The 22170-nt window shown below is 40.8% G+C and overlaps 1 protein-coding gene across 1 annotated transcript in view; it reads right to left on the reverse strand.

Annotated features, from left to right (window-relative positions):
- ELMO1 (engulfment and cell motility 1) overlaps positions 1-22170 on the reverse strand; it is a 310350-nt gene that overhangs the window by 215878 nt on the left and 72302 nt on the right. The window contains exons 5-6 of the mRNA XM_082479784.1: positions 19939-19989; positions 10003-10172 (exon numbers count right to left, since the gene is read on the reverse strand). Coding sequence (XP_082335910.1) covers positions 10003-10172; positions 19939-19989 — 221 coding nt within the window. The remainder of the gene's footprint in view (positions 1-10002; positions 10173-19938; positions 19990-22170) is intronic.

A 22170-nucleotide genomic window follows, 5' to 3' on the forward strand; every position in this document is an offset into this window, starting at 1 on the left:
AGCTGTAATACTCATGCCTGAAGATGATGGCACAGTTTACTATACATCCAAGCACAGACTGAGCTACAGTCTAGCTCAAATCAGAAAAGCAACAAGATTTTGTTTTTGGATTTCATGGCTTTTTTTTTTTTTATGCTACAATAGCTATCTGTGTAGTCAGTAGTAATGAGCAAACAAAAAACATCCTGATAATTAACCAGCCTTACAAAGGGGAGAAAACTACTTTCAACATGCTTTTAAGAGCAGAAAAGTTCAAAGCATTTCCCAAAACAGGGAGATCCCAACTTCAGCAGATTGTCATTCCTGTGCTTCTGCAAGCAGAGCGATTCCTTGCTGCGGCAGACTCTGCTAAACCCTAACAAGAACAACCACCACCACAAATGGGGTTTGTCATCTCCCAAATGTGCGTGGAGCCAAGCGACCTTATTGCAGCACATGCCAGCAAAACATCATAGCATCATTCCGAACCCAGTTTTTAAAACAGCTGCTTTTCATCCAGGTGCTGGCTTTGGCTAAGCAGCAAGTAAACTTGAAATCGGTACTGCGTCTGTCTGACATCAAAGAGAAAGAAGTGTGGTGTTTGCAAACTGCTAGCACTTCAAAGGGCAGACTCAGTTTTGCCAGAGATTTTTCACAACAGGCTATAATCAGGGGCATTTTCTCCATGACTGAGCCCAGGGACTAAAAAACAAACATCCAAGCCATAGAACAAAACATTTAGACAGCAACTCACTTAGCATTTACAGAACTCTTACCCATCTGGAGTTAACTGTCAAACAGTTAACTTGAGGTCAGAAGATATGCAACGTAAAAGAAAATGTAAATTTACAATAATATGGAGACATAATTGAATCATATAGGACTTTTCTGGTGAAGCAACACGAAGACAGCAGATTTTGACTTGAGAGGAAATATAACCATCACATTAGACCAAACAATTTCTACTGATCTCTGTTGCTTTGGAAAGTGTGATAAGAGGAGCAATCAATCTAGGACATCAAATGTTGCAGCAACATGGTACAGGATGATTATAGATAGACTTTTACCACGGAACAGGTGGATGCTGTTATCTAAAGGAGTGCATGCTATTTTCTTCCCATCATCGAACCAAAAACCTAATACAGAAGGACCCAGCACGAGCAGGAGTTCGTCTCATATTCACCCACAGACCATGCTAAAGTTACCACTGAAGGAGAAGCCAAGCTAACTCTTCCAGCAAGTCAGCCAGGAAAGGAACAAGTACAGTCTGCCACCTCCATCAGCTTTCCTCTTTCTATATATACATAACTGTTATTTCTTCTAGAGGGCTGACTCTGTGGTAGCAACCAGACAGTTCCGTAAAATGCTTCCTGGGTGAGTTACCACATGTATGGTCAAAAATGCCGAAAGCCTTACAGACACTGTAATTAGCTCAATGCTTTTTTTTTTTTTTCCCCAGAAACCACCCCCCAGTTGCACTTGCACAGATGGGAACAAAACCATGAGGGTAAATTAAATAGTGTTTGTGAAAGGTTCAGATACATAGTGGCGAAAGACAAAACCAGACAGCAATTTCTATACAGGAGGAAATCTCAAAACAAATGCCAACATAATGCAAAATAAACACGAACAAGTCACTGGTTTGGACATTTCACTACCACAATACGTTCCCCGTTTGGCCTCAAAGGAACTTTGTGATACACTTCCATTTGAATCCCAAGGTGCAGCAGTTCCTTTTGGATTTCCCCAAGCCACAGAGACTTAATAATTGCTCATACGCTGCAGGTTGTATCACGAGCAGCTTCCAGTGGAGACCAGCTTAGCAAGGACCTGACCAGATGAACTGCTGCTATCTGTTCATGTGCAAAAACTGCTGTACAAGGACCAAAGATACCCCAAATCTAAAACCCAGCTGGGGTAACACACAGTGCACAGGGCTTGTCGGCACTGGGTAGAAGTACTAACATGTTGTCCCATTGTGGAAGCCAGTGTGGACGCACTGGAGTTAGTGGTGCCAAGAGCTAAAGCAGTCACACCACATCACCGCAACCAATGTTTCTGAGCCTGCACTGTCTAAAGACGTGTAGAGTAGGATAAAAATACCACTGCGGATAAAAGCTTTTCATGCAGTACGGCCCCGGAGAGGGCCATTATTAGCAAAGGTGGAAGATGTTCAAAAAAACATCCTCCTCTACAGAAAAAACTGATGGGATGATGGATGAACAACCTGCTAACCACATTAAATCATTATTTGGCTACAGCTTTTCAGGCAAACACAAGCATAGCCCACATTCTGGATAAAAGGCAGCGTTCAGAAATATGAAAAGACAAATACACAGTAGTACATATTTCTGGCTTCCATCTGTATCAGGTGTGGCAATCACATATAAATGAAGTCCGGGGAACAATGGCCAGGAGGTTCAAATAAAATATTTGGATGAAATCTGCAAAATTATTAAATTATGCAGCAGCACTCCCACTCCTCACATCTACTGCAATATCCCACAGCCACCACCATCCAAGAGACAAAACCATCCTGGAAAGTTGTAGAAGTGGAGATTTTAAGCTCTTCTCCTTGTTTTTGCTGGTTCCTCAGACAATACACTTTTGTCTGGAGCTAAAGAAAAATAAATTAGTTTTGTCCAGCTTGGTACTCTGAAGAACATTTGGAAATATAAATCCACTGCTGGAACTACTCTTTTTATCACGTTTTACTACAGTGCTTGCCAAATGAAACCCAGTAAAACTGTCTCCTCTCCTCTTCCCTGTTGCTGTCAACAGGGTGTTGATATCACCACTTAGCAGGGGTCGTTTAAATGCTAATACTCTTAAGCACAGGCAAAGTTAGAAAAACAACCTTGGAGAAAAGGTGTTTAGGATGGGGGGAGCGCAAGGAGCAGCAACTCTCCCCTTCTCTCCAAAAATGTGATCTTTGATGGTTCAATCTTCAGATGAGGCTTTCATCTAAAATGTACAGTCTGTGCTATGTATATCACATTGATCAGAAAGATATATAAGAAATTACACTCTTGTATGCATTGAGAGGGAGGGTGGAATCCAAGCCTGAAGACTGATGGGGAAACAAACCCAAAGGAGAGCAAGCAGAAGAAAAACAAACCAACGAAAAAAATTCACCCACAAAGAAAACCTACCGTACTTTCTTCTTTTATGGGAACTGCACATAAGATTGGGCTGCAGCCCTTTCTTATTCTTGTACCATTACCATCTCCACAGCAGTATAACTGGATAAACTGTATATACTCTTTTGGATTTTTGCCTCATAGACAATAACCACCCTCTCCCGACGTTACAGAAGCACTAAGAAATGAAGATTGTGTAAAGCCCCTGTTGGACAAGAATTGATTTTGGCAGCAATGTCAGATTAAGTAATCTATGCTTCCAGGTGAAGCTTCACAGGAATGGCTGAGCCTGTCTACCAGCCCAGTGCTGTCAAAAATACAAATTATTTTCCTCCCTCCATTGGCTGTCTTATTTTCTGCCAGATTAGCAAATTGAATTGGATCACTGAGGAGTCAGATGAGCATTGGAGCTGAGCAAAAGAGGGAGCAGGTACTGCATAGCCAGTAGCTGGGAAGGGTGGAAAAAGACTACTTCATCTAGTGGCAAAGACCTACTAGGCATTGTTCACATCTTCTGGAAATTCACTTTCCATTTACCCAGTGGGTTGTGCTTGCACAAGTGTCTTCTGGGACAACACTGCAAGCTCAGTCAGGGAATTGAACCGAGTTAAGGAATATTTTATTAAAAGTGACAATAAAGGCTACTTTTAATACTCTACATCAGTTTTCCAGTCCAGCTTGCTGCAAACAGTACTGGCATAACTCTTCAGATAAACCAGGACAGGAACAAGTGGCTGTGAGCAAGGGCTGCTTAAGTGTTTTGACAGCACTACTGAAATACTCATCAGACTGGGATGGAAAAAACCATTAGCAGGTATGTGAGTAACTGTCCCAAGAAGCGTGTTAAAGTCAGAATAACTCCAAACCAATCTGTCTTCAGTTTTCCACTGGGCTGGTAATACAGTATTATCTCTGTAAGACAAGCCAAGAGCTAGGATTTCACTGAACAATACAATTTGTCCTTAAAGCCCGCACAGTTGCCGTCTCAGAGACTTCCAGCTGTACAGCAGCCAACTCTGCAACTGCATGTGTTCAATAGAAGACTCCTCTTAGTCGAGAGTCAAACATACAAATACACATTAATGCAGAAGCTTCTATGAACCTGATCTAGCTGCATTTATGAGTTCCAACAGGAAGATGACAAAATTAAACAACCACCCCAATTTAGAGCAAGCTTTTAATCTTCAATCTGTGCACTAAGCAATTACAACTACCTCAAAACTATAACCAGGCTATCTGCAACTGTGCCCAAGCAGCATCGACTAGCATGCTCCTGTGCCACAGCTGTACCACAATATAAAGCTGCTCAGCACAGCCACATCGATGAAAAAACAGCTCTCAAGAACAACCTTCTCAACAGCAGCAGAAACAATTCTGGTTACTGTCAAGACAGCTAGCCTTAGCATAGTCTCAGTCTTCTGGCAAAAACTGTGTTATTTTAGCCAAATGACAAGTGACAGAGACAGTGATAATGCCAATAAAAAGAATACTGAAAATTCTGCATATGCCTTCCTCCTTTTCCTCCCAGTCATGAGATTATTATTATTACTGGTAATGACAAAAATAAATTTAGATTCCTTTTATTAACTCTTTGGTCTTTAAATATTTATGGCTTGTAACTTACATTTTCCTTTTCTTACTTTATAAGGGACTATAAGAGGTTTTTTCCTTTTAAGGAAGGCTGAGAGTCTGTCCCAGTCACACGACTCTTCCGATACATCAAGAGGAAAAAAAAAAAAGCACCACGTCTTTAACAGTCTTTGCTACACCAGAAAGACTATCTATACAGCCATGACTTTCTGAAATATCAATTCTGGGCTAGACTATGGAATCCAGCTCTGAATGACTGAACTCCATTATCTCAGTTGGGTTTGCAAGGAGACATGATTGTTTCTTCCAGTTTGGTTCCTGAACACATTCTTCATCAGTCATTATAGTAACTAGGACTTTCTAGCATTGCTCTCCTTCTGCCTCTCTTTAGGGTATTGCACTTGGGATTGGGTTATTCTGCATGGGAGCAGAAGCAGCACACCCTTACATTTCCCTTCTACATTGCCTGTACATCCAACCAGATGGGCTGCATATTCTACTCCCCTTAACAAGACACAAGCTGGGCTTCAGACAAAAAATTGGCATTAGAAGTGCTATGGAAATCTCTTTCTGAAAAGTCTCCAAAAAGTAAAATAACTGTGTGTACACATCCCTCTTTGGTGATACAGATACACAGAGTTTGAGAAATGATTAGACATCATGGATAATTATAAAATGGAATCAGCATTTGCTTGTTCTTTGTGACCTAACTTGTCTTGCAGTCTCTGCTATAATGTATAGCTCACCCAAACCATAAAAATAAACATAAAAACAGTGGGGGGAGTTTTCCTCCTTTTTTTTTCTTCATTTAATAAGACACTCGTAGCATGTTCTGCTAGCAAGAACGAGCCTGAAGGAAAAACAAAGATGAGCCATCTCGATCAACAGGAGCGAGATACATGTGGACAGTTTCTGAGACGTGTAGCATCTCTGCTGGTATAAATATATTCATATTGACAAGATGCGTTCTCAGCTTCACTTGGGCCCCATGCACCCTACAATCTGCCTACTACCAAACCCGATGACTTTGTCCCAGGACACTCCATATCTACAATTCATTTGCTCCAAGCAGCAGGCACTCAAGGAGATCTGGCCCAAATTATCGTAACTACGCAAAGTATTAAAACCACTTTTGAAAACATACCCCCCACCCCCCAAATACCTCTCATTTTTTTATTTTTCAAGCTATATTAACAGCAAGAAACTGGAAAGGCTATTCTCTAATGCATTCTAGTTTTCTTCATTATTCAGGAATATAACATATGGAAAATTAACTAGGAAACACAATTAGTTCTTGTCAACTTTTTATATTACTACTTCTTTTCATCACCAGCAAAATGAAGCAGAGGTAACTAGAAACCCAGGCATTTACATTCTCTTACTTTGGTCACTGTACTTTTATAGTCATCTGCTTCACTGAAATAATGAGTAAGTAGGACAATAAATACAGCCAACTACAAATACAGCATAGGCCTCTTCCTCGGTGAAAGTTATATAAAAAGCTGGAGTCTTGCTTTCCAGAGGCTGCCCACTAAAACTTAATTACACACTCAAATTATAACTTAAGAGCTGCTCCTAACAAGAGTTCCATGTGCAAAGAAAACCTCAGAGCAACCTTACACTGAGCATGACGGTCCTTTTAATGAGCACTGTCTGCCCCTTTGGGGAAAACAGAGAATAAAGCTTGAATTAACTAAATTCATCGATTTCTAGCACAGCTGCAGCACACCGTGAACAGAGGCGCCACTCAGCCTGGGCTTACTGATGCAGGGCTGTCCTCAGCTGCATTAACCCACGGGCAGCTGGCAAAGGACAGAGGGGCTCCTTGCAGAGCAGCAGCAGCCACCCCTTGGGTATGTCCCATCCCCTCTGACCCCCTCAGAGTCTTAGTGCCAGTCTCTGGGTTGCAGCACGAGAGCAGAGACAGCCACTGTCATGCTATTTCCCAACATGAACTCCTCTCGGGTTGTGGCTCAATGATGCACCCAGGCCAACGTAATGGCCTGCTGCCACAAAAAAGGGCCTTTTCTGCATCCACTCATGCCCACTTCCTCTCTCGCTTCAAGTCCCAAACCGAGCAGAAAACTAACTCTGCAAAACAGAAGCGGGTACTTTGCAACCAAGTTAACAAGGTGGATTGGCTTTGCAAGCATCCAGGCACCAGAACCAGCTCCAGGAAGGAAGCAGGACTGGGCTGGAGAGCAGGGGTTCACACACAAGGACTGGGAGAAGAGGGCAGGGAGCTGGACCATCTCTCAGCAGCACCAAGCCATTAGGGTTCTTCTCAGCTGTGTGGTTGAGTCATAGCCTCATTCAAGCAAGGCTGCTTCAACAGTAACTCAAAGGTGGGCACGGTGAAGATATACCTTAAAGGTACCTTTACAAACTATATTGCCTTCTAAAACTGAGCCATCAAAGAAGTTTCTGCCCTTCCGTGAAATTTCTGGCTCCTCATTCCTCCTCTAATGCCACCCCTGCTTTGTAATGCTAATGTAATTGTTTGGGTAGGTCCACCTATGGACACCAAAATGATCAGTTAAAAATACCATTGGGGAAAAGAAAGTGGCAAGTACCAGGGCAGGGAAAAGGAGGGAAAAGGGCTTTTTGAATTAAAGCATTTGAGTGACCTCAGTCAGAGTCAGCAGCGCAGCCCACCGGGTCACCGTGCGGAGGGTGCACAGCTCAGGGTGGGAGCTAATGGCAAGGGGGCCTTCAGCTGGCTCTGCCTGTTCAGCGCGCATCTTGCAGGACCTCTTATTAATGGTATTGCAGAGGGTCCAAGTGAAAACAGGAAGAGAGAATGTAAGAGGACAATTGACTGACTCCAGTTGCTTTTCCTAGGGCACCCCAAATGGCTGGCTGTCCTTGTCCCGCTCCTTCCTCCATACATCACCCTTCTTCACCTCCCACACACAGGCCATTGTTCGCTCACAGGCCATTTTAGGGAGCAGTTGTGTTGTAATAATAAAGTCAAAACCCAAACCATGAAATCTCAAGTTCTGTTAAATATGCACTTATCAGCCAATGATGCACAATGTAAAAGCAGAAGGGAATGTACAGCTAGCACAGATGTCCTTGCTTTACAACTCCCTTCGCAAAACCAGACTTGGAAAATCCTGACCTGAAGAACCCCTCAGAAGCTGCAAAACGTCTATGCTGCTGAACACGAAAAAGACTGCAGTGAGTACTGAGTGTTCATCAAGAGCTGAAGTTGCTGGAAACTCTTACAGTCTGAGTCTTTGTTCAGTGCCCAAACTAGACAACGGTTCTCCCCACAGAGAGAAACACTAATAAATAGGTAAGACAGGTAGATCAATCAATGCATCTTTGGTGATACATTACACCAGCTAGAACAAAAATTCTGAAATCCCTTCAAATACAACTCACTTAAAAAAAAAAGAAAAAAAAAAACCATAACAAAACCCAATACACTCCGCTCTCATGTCCAGTCTGCAAGCCTGCTGCGTGGTTTGAAAACTTATACCCTTAGCCAGGAATTATTACTAGGGTGCAATTTGCTGAGCAGATCTTTCAACAGTGGTGCTGGCTTAAGTAGTTTCCCTCCCAAATAGTTATTTTTAATCCTGATCAGTCTGCTAGAGCTTGGCTCATCCCCAGCTACGAAACAGCAGTACGGACACATCTGAAGGGTGAGGAGGGCACTTGCTTTAGCATTGATGGAGCTAAAAGAAACGCTTGTAAAAAAACGTGAATGTTCCCTGTCTGTTTCAATAGAAAGAGTGCTTTAGTTTATTTACTTTCTGCAGTGGAGTAAGTTAAACTCTTTAACTTAAATAAATTAATGACAAAATAAACTACAGAGGCAGTGACTTTTAATTTGCTTATGTTCTGATCTTCATAGGCGCGTGTGAGCCTGCCCATTCAGTATATTTTTTAATTAGTACAGTAACCGTGTGCACATGTTTATATCAATTTAAGCCTGTCTTTGGTTTTAAATTTAATTTGGTCCCTAAACAACAAATATTATATGAATATAAGACAAGTTGACAAATTTGATAACTAGAAGCATTTTTTTTATTTTGCTTTTTAAGTCGCATGTGTGCCACAGACCACAACACTGCGAAAAATAAAGGCCATAACCCCAAAATATTGAAGATGAAAGCACAAGCTATTGGAAATGCAGTATGTAGCTAGAGTTAAGGCAATAGGGATTCAAAGTTCAATAAACCATTGACCACATAACAGGCAGGGGTCAGTGACAGTGTGCTTTTGCACTTCCCAATCCAAGGACTACTGGATTCTAAAAAGTACTTAATTTTTCTGTGGCAAATCCCCAGTATATCTTGCGCGGGACCATCAGAGACAAGTTGTGTTCCATTTCAAAGCCCACTTACTACTTTTGTGCTACTCTCTAACACTATTTACTTTCTTGAATCCAAGGGAACATGAGCACATTTGAGAGGGGATTTGGACTGACTTCAGCAATTGACTTCTGAAGTCTGGTCCACAAGACTGAACACCCCCAATGAGTAAGAAAACTACTTTCAGAGCATTTTCTTTCTCTCAGGAAAGGGTGTGGGTATTGTTGATTTCTTCATGTGTAGTAAGGGTTGACATTGGCTGCAAAGCACTAAAACTTTTACTTGAAAGAAAAAGCTTATTTGAAATAGTAACCATTAAAACATAATTTAATAATGCAACAACCCAGTTGATACTTTTCCCGTAGTACCCTCCACATTAAGCCAATACACACTTAGTCAGGACCATGGTCCTGAATTTCACCAATGGTGAAAATCAGTAAGATGTTCTGATCAAGAATAAACATGTTTTCAGAGGTCAGCTTGCAAATTCATGTCAAAAAGCCAATGCAATTTGAAAAAACCCAGCCAGAATTAAAACAATAAACATTGAAATAAAGTAAGCACTGGGTTTTTGCTCCACACATTCTCAGTAACATGAAATTTCACACACAGTTTTCAGATTACATCACTTAAATATCAGCCTTTAAATATATTGTCAATGATTTATCTGAATTCCAGTGTGTAGAGAAGAAATTAGGAGCAGAGCCTCCCCAAAACTTTATGGCACAGAGGGTTACTTGTGACTTCCTATTTTGCTCATCCCCAGTCCCCGCCAGCCCATTGCTAGGAGAAATTAAAAAAAAAAAATTCTCATTGATAATGCATATACTATCCTAGCAGCCCAGAACTCTTCAGATCTTTTATTTTATATAATCTTGTAAGTTGTATAAAGAAATGCTTCAGGCGCTCAGAGAATGAGCATGAAAGCACCCCATACAGGAGGAAAGTCAGAGTTTAAGCAGAATACTTACTCTGTGCCACTTTCAACCATTTGTGTTAGGAGGGAAATGCCATCTAGGTTTATAAATTCTTGGGCAAACGTAATATCCCGTGAGTAGTTGGCTAAGTCTTTCAGTGCTTCTAACTTCGCATCCATACTAGAAGACTGGATCCTCTCATGAAGCTGCTGTGCATTTTGAGCCTAAGAGAGAAACAAAACATACAAAACAAAAACAGCAAAAAAATCTTTCATTACAATAGCAATAATTAATAAAATGTTAGTTCAAGCAAGAACAATGGCCACATTTAATATTAATGATACTTAACACTTGCATGCTCAGAAATGATTAAGTAGCTCACATACGAATTATTTTTGTAAAAGCGTATTATGCGTGTATTACTCCATTATTACCTATAATTATTTGGATTGTTGCAGAGTCATAAGCTGAGCCATGGATAGATATCCCATTGTCTCAAGCAAAATGTAAGCATTACTAAAGACCGACTTTGGCTGGAAGAGCTTGTGTGTCTTATCAATAAAAGTAGAAATGAAAATAAAACAAATTGCATCAGACAATCTCCGTATAATAATGGCAGCACTTTTTTTCCTGTCAACGCTTACTGAGTTTGTGCACTTCTCATGACCTTTAACAACAAAGGCCATATAATGTTCTAATCAGGTTCCATCAGTAGAGACCAACTTCAGGCCTTCTGCTCCTTCCTCCCCCTCTTCCTTTTGTTCACAATCAATTCAAAAACTCACATACTGTCTTACAAGGAGCACAGGAATAATTACTTCCCACATAATACTATGATATTATCACTTGTACATCTTTATGTAAGTTCAATATCCACATATATTAGGTTATTCTGCCCATTAATGCTTCAAATACAGGATGAGACAGTGAAATCCACAATGAACGCTGATGATAAAAAGCTAAAGGGATATTTAAATAATGCATACTAAATTGTCTCTCACTAGTCATACAAATACTTTAAAATATATCTCACGTTTTCAATTTGATGCTTTCACTTACCTGAACACAATACCCAAAAGCTTCAGTTAATAGCTAGCTAGCCAATACTTAGAAAAATAATCCTCCTCGCTATATACGGATACTTGCAAAATTCAATTTCCTAAAATTCACTTCTTATATGCACCAAATGAAAGGTGAATGAGAAGCTATATGTCACTAGGAAACCAAATTAATGGTAAATTCTGCTGAGAGTTATTTTCTCTGAGATTATGCTTATTCTTTCTCAGTCGGAAAAGAAAAATAGAAGAAAAGGCTGTGCTGACAGACAATTTCTTTTCTGTTTAAGTAATGCATATACTCTTCACAGAGATGGTCATCTCTTCAGATCATTCTGAGATAGTAGACACTTTTCGTGTGAGTGAACATTTAAACAGGAAACACGGGAAAACACAACACTGTGTTGTTACAGATACATCTTCCTAGCTACATAACTTTGATTGCTTCAGAAACATTAATCAGTTAAATGTGCTAATATTCTCCCTGATCATCAAGGTTTGTTACTTCCCATTTTTACATAGAAAAAATTAATGCATGCTCTCCAATCACCTTTTGGCCAGAAGCTATGAGGTGAGGAGCATGTATGGGGAGGAAATATCTTCTAGTTAGTGTGATTGCGGTTAACATCTTCAGTTAAGACAGCATTGAAATTAAACAGAGTATCTTTAGTTCTGTGCCTTAAATATTGGGTGGTGCAGCCATAGCAGTTACATTACCTATAAAAAGGCAGAACGCTGTCATCCAAAAGATCTTTCTGCCACCCTAAGTTACCTACTCCATCAATAGGTTTGAGTTGTAATGGGGAAAAATGGCTTAGACAGTCTTCTGTAACGGCAATGGCTGTCCGAATGGTACTAAAAGAATATTATCTTTAACTTAAGTAGCTGGTATGCTAAACCATTTGCCGAAGCCTATGGAAGAAATAAAAATAGGTCCCCCTAACTTCCACCTTCCAGGATAACCACAAAATGCTTCCTCCAACCCTTTCCCTTCATTAGGGCGTGTGAAGGAAGTTTTGCTAAAGTACTCTTGTACAACCAGCTACAAAAATCCAGAGCAACCACTATTATCACCTGAACCAGAAGTTCAACAGCCAACTCCTACCTCCCCAAATGAGCTCCTTCATTGAGATGTTTCTACTCTAAACTCCCCACTGTAACAACTCAGGAAAACTCAGATATGCAAAGCATCCTCAAAACGTTCGTCTTTCTCATAATACATGCAATGTCTGAATTCCTGCTCACCCCAGGAAAAGAAACACTTCAGAAAATCTTCATTACTGCCATGGCAGCTGCATTCCCCTGACTTTGGAAATGGGTGCTCAGATTTAACCTTAAACTCATTAAGATCTGTGCACATGCCTTTTTCCACCTGCCATGGTTCTGGGAAGTTGCCACCCCCACTATCTGCCTACTGAAGGATACAGTTCTTCAAGCTTTCCACAGCAAGCAGGTCCTCTGAAAGCTCCTGGAGACTCAGTGAAAATGAAACAAATAGGAAAAATGAACGGAACACCTGGTTCAGTGTGACTGAGCAGCTCTCCCGAGCTGCTTAACCAGTAAGTATGAGAGGGCAGAACTTGGGCAACAGAGCTGTGGCCAGACAGATGGGGACTGTAATGACCTGTACTAGTAGCAAGCAAGAAAGAACAAGTAGAGCCAGGAGAACATCCTCCTCCAAACCCCTTCACGTCACACCTACAACTGCTGTGTAAACAATGCCTCATCTTTGTACACATTAACAACAGATTATTAATGGTCAAGTTCACCCTTCCTCTTGAGGACAGATTCCTGCCCCCAGCATAAACATCTGGGGCTGGTGAACTGCTGCTGCCACCCCAGTTAGATTTCCACTACACATGAATCAATACCAAGCATGGAAAGAGCTAAGCCTATCTGTCACCAAAGGAGAGACCACCAGTATGGCGACGTGCATTACGAGCTCACCTACACTGCAGAACAGCAGCATGAGCAGGACCAACCTATCGACAGAGATCGGTTAATCCTGTTTCCTCTGAAGTCAGTGACAGCTTTGAAATTCACCACACTAAAACGAAAATATAATCTTACATCAGAGACAGCTTGGTCCCCTCTACAGAGCACGAAAATCTATAAAGCAATGTCTCTCTGATACCAAAAGTGGTTTGGCCCTGTTTTAAGCACATAAAAGAGCTTACTAACATCATAGGCTTTATCTGACTATGCCAATGCTAATGCCCCATCAGCAAAGTTTCTACACAAAGTTTCTACTTTTCCTACCTTAAACAAGTTTTGCAAGAAACGGCATCCCATAAACCTTGCTCCTCCTACTATCGGAAGAGAAAAGAATTGATAATGGCAGAGCAGATCTTGATTAAAGGGGTAAACAAATATTTGTCTCGGCAAGAGCGCTGGTACATGTGTCACTGGAAACATGGCCAAAAGTAATGTTGGCTGTTGCCATCACAAGTGCCTGATGGGTGAAAATATTGCTTCGGTGAATACCATGCAGTTCCCGCAATCCTCCCAGTTCTTGTTGCCATAGCACTCATACGTGCTTATAGAATGTACAGCTCACTTATGACAGCGTTAAAAAATGAAACCCAGATGAAATATGCTCTGAGTGCTTACCAGGGAGCTATTTTAATGATTTACAATCCATCGATGGATGGACAGAGAGCACAGCTCATTAAAGCAACAGCAGAGCTAGCTGCCATGTCTCTGCTCTTACCGAAATATCATTCAGGTAAGAATAAATATAAAATCTGCCCAACTGAGAAGCATTATGAGGGAATTAACAGAAAGAGAGCTGTTCAAGTAAATGAAAGACAGCATTAACTGCTCTCATGTTTAGAAAGGAAGGAAGGCAGGAAGTTTGTAAAGCGTGTGCTTGTTGGGAGTCCCAGTGAAGTCCCAGCGTTTCAAAAGGCTGTCAAGAGGCATAAGCTGCATGTCTAGTCTTAAACGCCCTGCTCCAAGGACAGCCAGAAAGGTTGCCCTTAGGGAATAGCAGTGCTTAAAAGGAGCTGCTTGATGAGATTGTCAGCTTAAAAAGAAAACTAATGACCTAAATCCAAAGTGTGACTTGCTTAGAGACTCAAATAGCCATTTGGAGGTTAGGAATCCCAAGATCGTCCCAGCAAGGGATTCTACTGATCAAATTATCATTTCTTTGCCACCGAATACTTTGTACAGACTTTGAAAGCAACTTATTACCCAGACGTACACAGGGATTCTGTACAGAATACAAAATACAGTGAGCCAGGGCAGGAGGGAGGACACAGATTCCAAATGCAAACACTATCAAACATTAATGTGCTATGGAAGAAGTTTGGACCGTTGATTTAAATTGCTGGTTTGCCATTATGTAATCAGTTTTTTTCTTTATCCTTTACAAAAAAGCAAATGAAATAAAATATGAGTATTTTGGTCTTTCCTGTAAAAAAGTTAGTCACATTATTCAACTTTCTGCTAGAAAAAAAAGAGATGCAGACCATCACTAACTACCAAATACAGTTCTGTACTAACCAAACAGGTGCCTTTCTGTGGTTTAATTTAAATTGCTCAGTGCTGAAACACCACGGTGGTTTAAACTGCTGCCTTTTCCTGGCTTGTTACTGCCACTTCAGCTACAACTGCATATACGTCAGAAAGCAATGGAGCAGTGGACTCCTTACATAAGCGTCTTTATAGGCAAACCAGATTCAACAGACCCAGCAAGGCTGACTAGTGTCTGACGCCAGGTAAGCAATGAGATTACATTTTAATTAGGAAAGACATTAATTGTTAACATTTTTACATTAATACTCAAGCACAATTTCTACATCTAGAGCCCTGTACAAGTGGAATACACAAAGCAGTCCTATCCTATCGCTGTACACAGTTCAGGAGGCAGAAACAGAGAAACAGGGAAATGGTCATGTCTAGAGTCACGTATTAAATCAATGATAAAAGCATTACAGATGCATAGCCATAAGTATTATGTAAATACGCCTAAAATAAGTTTATGCAATCAGTCGCCATTTATGAATGCTGGAGAAACAATTTTCCCTCTTGCTGCATTTGAAACAATCCTTTTTGCTTACTATGCAAAATATGCCTTTGGAAACCTGAAAACATGAGATTAAACCTTTATCTATAAAAAGACAGCAACGAACTCCACTTCCCAAATCTTCCTCTTGTACTATGAGCAGACAAATATAAAAAGTGGCTCACTGACTTCCATGGTCAGTGGTCCTGGTACAGAGTTCAATAATAACTAATTCACCATTTCATGATAAACATAACCACAATCACAGGCTGGCCCTGCAAATATTTATGCATTTACTGAACCTCAAGAACATTAAATCAGTTGAGCACATATTAAAGCAATTGTAGATCAAAGACTACAGACTACGTCCCCAAACTTTTACTCAAAGATAGAGGATTCAGATGCATAAGTAGAAGTAAGTTAAAAAAAACTCTACACTTCCTTGTCTGTGTAGATCACATATAAATAAAAAAACATTGCTCACAGCTGTAAAAGCATTCAGGGAAAACACTGCGATGACTGCTAATGAACACACCTATTTACATGATTGCTCATGCAGAAATGCTAATACAGCTGCCTACAAACAACTTAAAGGTTTCAGAACTCAACCAATCTCCAACCAGGGGATCAAAGAAAAACATCCACAAAAGCAAATGATCAAGCACCATAAATACTACATAAGAGAAGGCTGTCCATTGACTCAACTTTTAAAGCATACAGCTCGTGAGCAAGTCATGTTTTTTAAGTGCCCAAGAAGCTGCTTTCAAATAAACAGTGAGTGCTCCAATAACCAGTTCTTTTGAAAATGATTAAATAAAGTTAAAAAACAAATAAATAAATAAAGAGGGTAGTTCCTTCAGTTTAATTTTCCCACCATTTTAGCATCCTTTCAAAATGATTAGTGATTTGAACGAGGATTTGCAGGATCTGATCAAAGGAATCCAGCAGTTGTACGCACTAGAAGGCTGGACCTTGCTTGCTGTGTTGCAGGACACAACTGTCACTTCGAAACAGTCTCACTCTCGAGAGCAATTACAGCTCATTTATACACCTACCCACCTTCCACTGGAATACAGGTATCACAAAATAGACAATAGCAATCTGGCATTTCAACTGCCGCATATGTTCAAATACAAAGAAATGTTGCGTAAGAAACTTTTGATGAGTCCGTTCAGAAATGCAAATTGACAAAGGGGGAAAACAGGTCATGGAAAACTGCAAAAAACACACAACAGTACAAAGAACTGTTAATAAAGATGATAGGAGGGGTTAAAAATAAGTAAGAAAGATGATATAGGAACAAAGATAATATGAGAGAAATTCAATCTGTACTCAAGTTACCTAGGAAACAGAGTGTCTGTGTGGTGAGTGGTTTATAGAGGAAAAAAATAGCATTGTTTAGAAAAAACAGCCTTTCAGAGAATGGCACAAACTTAGCAAACAGACCTTATGGAAACAAAGAGGCAGTTCAAATTCCCACCAGGCCTAACGACTGGCGTTTGCAAAGTTTTAACTCAAAGAAGTTTAAAAGAGACACGTTGTAAATCTCTGAAGGCAAGCATTTATAATGGATTTAGCAGCGCACCATAACTGCAGATTTGCCCTTGCAATATTAGCAATGATTTTCAGAGAGAGATCCCTATATATGCACACAAAATAACGTAAATCTGAGATTAAAGGAGAGAAATTTAACATTTAGATTTGGGGAGTTAGATTTCAAATCCTAATTTTAAAAAAAAACAACACAAAAATGCTGGTTTACTACTTCTGGATAAAACTACTGGTTTCCCCCCCTCCCTCCTTTTAATCTCTAATAGTACCTCCTTCTGGGTACATGAGCAATACACAATTTGAGGCTAATGACAACAGAACTCAAAAAGATCTTATCTCATTCTTCTCACCCAATTTTCAATGGCTCACAGCATGCAACTGTGAACAGGTATAGCCAGACTACTGACTATCATGGTAATAAATTGCACTAAAATTAAGAACTAGAAAAGCATTTTAAGTTCATGCAGCCCTCAGAACTGGTCAAAATGATTCCTCTCAACTCTTCAAGGAAAAAAGTTTCCTCAAAAAACTTGTGAAGTTCAGGACAGATTTCTTTTCTGCCCACAATAGCCAGGAATTAGGCAGCTCAGGTCTCTCTGGAACTACACGGACACATCCCAGACACTGCATAATCTGTAAGTGGGTCCTCTTAATTTCTTTCAGTCTTCCTCTCTTTCTTTTCTAATTCCTCCTCCTTATTCAAAAAGCATCCTTGGTATGATTTTCTCTTTCTGGAGGAAGGGGGAGATAGTTTCAGCTTTATAGTGATGTAGGATAGATTCAAAAAAAAAAGGGGAGGGGGGGGAAATTTCAGAATCTCAGTATTTTCACAGGATGAGAAAAACAGCTCCCACCCAGCTCTAGCTGCTAGGAAAGCATCTTTTCCATTTTGCAGGAGTATATCATGCAGTCTGTTCTTCACATTATCTCCTCCAACTACTGTTGCTCTCATATAGAATATCAGAGGAAAAATGGAAATAGATGGCCTGTTAGCTTTTCAGAGTAAACGACAAGCATTGTGTGGGTCACTAGTCTAAAAACCACAGCTTGGAAGCCTTTAATCTATCTATTTTAGGTACCTCTATGATGACCATGTCGAGAATACCTTAAAAGTAAAGATACTACTGTAGGGCAGGAACACGCAGAACTTCATTTAATGTGTATTTTAAGATTACACATACTCTGTAATCTGACAAAAAAACAATCCAAACCTCCTTCCAAGCCACCTCCCTGATTCTGGGAAAAAGCTAACAAAAACTTTTTAAAAATGCCATAAAATTTGAAAATAAGCACTAGTTCGGGTATAAATATTAATACCAAAGACTAGAAAGTAGACTGGCCTTCTGTCTTCTAATAGGATGGCAGAGTCACTCGTAGCTGCAGGCCAGTGCCAGAATGGCCCATAACTTGGTAGATAACAGGTAATAACCTCAGTATCCTAAGGACCCCTGTCTTGGTTGACTGACCCTAAGGCAAGTCACCAAAGAACCAGAACAAGAAGAAGAGAGTCTTAGGCAAAGCCCCACCTTCCTGCCCATAGGTAGTAGTAGAAAGCATTATAAATCCGAAATTTGTCTTTTGTGTTTGTAGGTCACATTTCCAATTGCACAAGTGATCATGAAGACAGACAGACAGCCATTTCCACAGATCAGTTGCAGCACAGCCCCTCTTCAGCTTTGCATGGTGCAATGGGTTGTGGATTTTGAGAGAGGGAAGGATTCCATGAGTCATCTCACGCTGTCACTCCGTGCTGTGGTTACACAAAAGAATGATGCAGTGTGTTTGGACCACATTGGCTCTTGACAAATCACAGATGTTATTTTGATTTCATGAGATCCCAAGTCTGGGCAGCAGATAGCCTTTTTTTCAGTGGAGTGTATGTTTGTTCTTAAGAAGTCCCAAAGTTAGGAGAAGGTGGTGCTGGGGCTTTCTGTTCCTGAGGAAGTTCCACCAAATGGTGTTTACTCCACCAGCAAGTGGTTTCCCCATGTACAAGGCTGTTCTAGTGACATATGGCAAGATACTCTGGAGTCACATAGACTCTGACAGAGCCATGGTCTTAAACTGTTGTTTATTCTTATGACTCTAAGCTCTGTACATAGCAACCACTGAAAAAGATGAAGAAAGATAATGGAAATCTCTTGTCTTTGCAGCTGGCTGCTGCTTAGAATTGCTTTCTGTTAAGAAGCTGCACTCCTGTAGATTAATATTGCAGTCAGTTATTAAAAAACTTGAGTCACATGTACGTTTCCACATTGGCTTCTTCAATTTCCACTTATACACAAACCTGTCTACAAATTCAGTCACCTCTTAAGTCCAATACAAGCCATCATCAGGTTAAGCAGGCTGGGGAAGAGTGGAAAAGGACATGATGTCTGGAGAACCTGGGAAGTTAGTAACAACATACACTTCTCTGTTTCTTTAGTTTGAGCCTAGGCCCTACTAGCTGAAAAGTGATCCATCCAAAAACGTATCTATAAATCTCTGCGTGGCTTCTAGATAGAAGCCTTCACATTTTATGGCAGTAACTGACTCCACTCTTAACAGGTTCAACAGAAGCCAAAAGTTAAACTACAGCTCCGTCTTGCCTCTTCAAATGAGCTGCAGTACAGGGTGGCAAGAGTTTGGCCATAAGAATGCTTTGAATCTGCAGATGCTAGAACACCCCCATGAAGAGGCAAACCATTTTAATGGCACATTACATTTGTCAGCAAGAAAATGGGTTTGCTGCTGCCTTAGACATACATCTTCTGGGACTAATAGTGGCTTTCAGCCTGTGGCAACAGTACTGCTCAACTCAGCAGGAAAAGAGACCATTACAAGGCAATCAGCAACTCTGCCGTGCTTTTTGAGGAGCTGGCAAGGAGGTGATGTTGAAAAAAAAAATAAAACGAAAACAGTAAAATCTCAACATTACAGTTGCTGCTCACTCAATAGAAGCCCAGAGAGCAGGAAAGCTCTGACCTGAGCTGCCCAGCAGAGCTCTCCACGAGCTCTCACCTCCCAGCCTTTGCTCTTGGCTCTGGGCTCTGAGGCAGAAAAGGAGCACTTGAGTGAGGCTGCAATGCCAGCACGGATGCAGAGGTATCTTGGACATGAAAGCTGTTCCCAGTAGGAGAGAAGCAAGAGACAAAAAACACCCAGTTGTGTCAACCCTATCACCAAATATCACTCAGAGATACCACCCCTGTTCCCAAAACTCAAAAAAACGAGAACAGCACATACAGTCATCTTGTGACCACACCATCATCCTCCTTTGCAGTGTGATTGTGGGATACAGTGTGACTAAAGCTTAAAAATACATACATCAGTTCACAATGATTTACTAATCAAATCTTCACTTTGAAGGGAGAGAAAAGCAGAACAATAACTCACTGGAGATGTTGTTAATCGAAGGATCGCTCCATTTTTTATTTCATTACGATTCTGAAAGAGAAAAATCCAAAAGGTTTTATTTAAGACTCACATAAAAAGATGAAACATGCATTGAGCAGAATGCCATGCTAAACCAGCAACAATATTTTCCCCTGTGTGCATGCAAAAGCTTCCCTCTTTTATACGCGAGCTAACATCTATACAGTATTTTCCCCACCAAGGTATACTAACATTAGCTTCAAAAAATAGATGGCTGTTCAAATATTTAACAAATCTGAACTCTTTCAAGAACAACTTCATGTCTTTCAAAGTTTAGCTTCCACTGGCAACTTTAAATATTTCTTTGAAATATACTGTCCATGGTGTCTGGCTCTGGTATTGTGCTACATAGTTGAGGAGTTCGTAAGTTTGCTGAAACCTGTCATTAAACATCTGCAGGATTTAAAATTTATCCCACTGGCTCTCCATTTTCTATAACAGGAACATGCTGACTTAAACCACTGGAACCAACCCGCTGAGCTCTGCCACCACGACTTTGCATTCTCCCTCAAAGTAAAAAAAAGCATCACTGTTAGCGGTAAGTGAAGTTCAAACATGCCGTATGTCATTCTCCTTACCCAGCTGGCCGAAAGAGGCAGCATTAAACATTTTCTTTCGGTCAAGCTCACATAACGTGTTCAATTAAACTAAAGCTATGGGTAGGCGAAAAAGCTGCCACGGTGTAAGCTATGCTGTAACACTTACAGTATCCTCACAACTTTGTGGTCAATGCCCAAGTGCATCATCTTCCCCTGTGGCAAGCGTAGGGGAGCCTGCCTCTATTTCAACAAGCTACCTCCTGTTCACCACAGGTGAAAGAGAATATAGTACCTAGCACAACGCACATACAAACAGGTACTGACTGGACACAGCACAACGCACAGTCACAACTTCGTTCACAGTTCAGTGGCTTGCTCGTAGGCTGTTACCCTAATTCATCAAAGGAATCAGAGGACTCCCTAACAGTTTGAGAGATAAGAGATAATTTTGGTCTAAAGTCCACATTGCAGGCTTTCTGCAGACTGGTGTTTAGCCAAAAAAATGAAGGTGTATTTCTTCTCAGGCAGATTTTCCCAAATTCATTTCACCCTTCTTGCTCCCATTCTGATACATTTCAAAACCAAAATGCTAAAAACAGGATAAATCTTGCCTAAAACCAGGTCAAATAGTCCCAAAATAAAACTCTAGTACATTGTCTCTTTCTTGGTACCCAAGTCCTCTGTGGAATTAGTTCTAGTTATATGCAAGATCATCCTCCACCCACAAACGTTTCTTCACTCTAACTGAAATAATTGAAGTGCCAGACAACACAGGGGGTACAAGGGAGAAGCTTTTTTACAGCATTTTTGCTTACATATGCATATAACTCATCTCGGTCCTTCGCAGTCTCCTCCTGCCAGAGCAGCCCCAGGGAGCCCAGCCGGGCTATACTTAAGACAGGGGCAAAAAAGGGCGAGCAGCTAAGTACAGGGTGGCTTCCCACAGCACTCGTGAAGTGCCACAGTTTCTCCTCTCGTAGTAAAACAGCACCAGACCCAGCTACGTCTCATCTCATCTAAGGAATCTGTATGAAGCAGCAATAGTGCATTTGTGTGGTTTAATCTAATCGGTGTTGAAACAAACGCACTTTGCAAACAGTTGTGGTGGCTTAAACTGTTACCACCTCCTGGATTTGTTGAACTGAATAAAAGTAATTGCTTTAGGACAGACAGCATAGGCTAAATCTGCCTCCACCAACAGCTCAGGTTAAGGCACTGGACCTCATCTGCGTTAGGCCAGAGTACGTGCATGCACAAATACACACAGGGTTCCATCAGCTTGAGTTTGAAGGTAGCAAATCCCAGCCTGCGGCAATATCAAACACAGTTAGGGAATCAGACAACACTTAAACAACTTAAACTGTCCCAATCACGCTCACAAGTGAAAGGTCACTGATATCAAAATATTGGAGCTAAGTAAATAGACTGTTCTTAAACACAAGTAAGAGCACCCACACGGGCTTATTCTTCTCCAGCAACATAACTTTAAGCTCAAAGTTTCTCATGTTTCCTGCTCTAATTAACACGAACTACCAAATGAGAGGTACAAATTAGTTCGTGGTTTAACAAGTTAAGTCACTTCATCTGGGCCACAATAAGCATCTCTGCAAACACTTCGTCCACTGCAAACATGAGGTACCAGGCTTTGTGTGGG

This window comes from Vanellus vanellus (genome assembly GCF_965231255.1).
Source record: "Vanellus vanellus genome assembly, chromosome: 2".
NCBI classification, from domain to species: Eukaryota; Metazoa; Chordata; class Aves; order Charadriiformes; family Charadriidae; genus Vanellus; species Vanellus vanellus.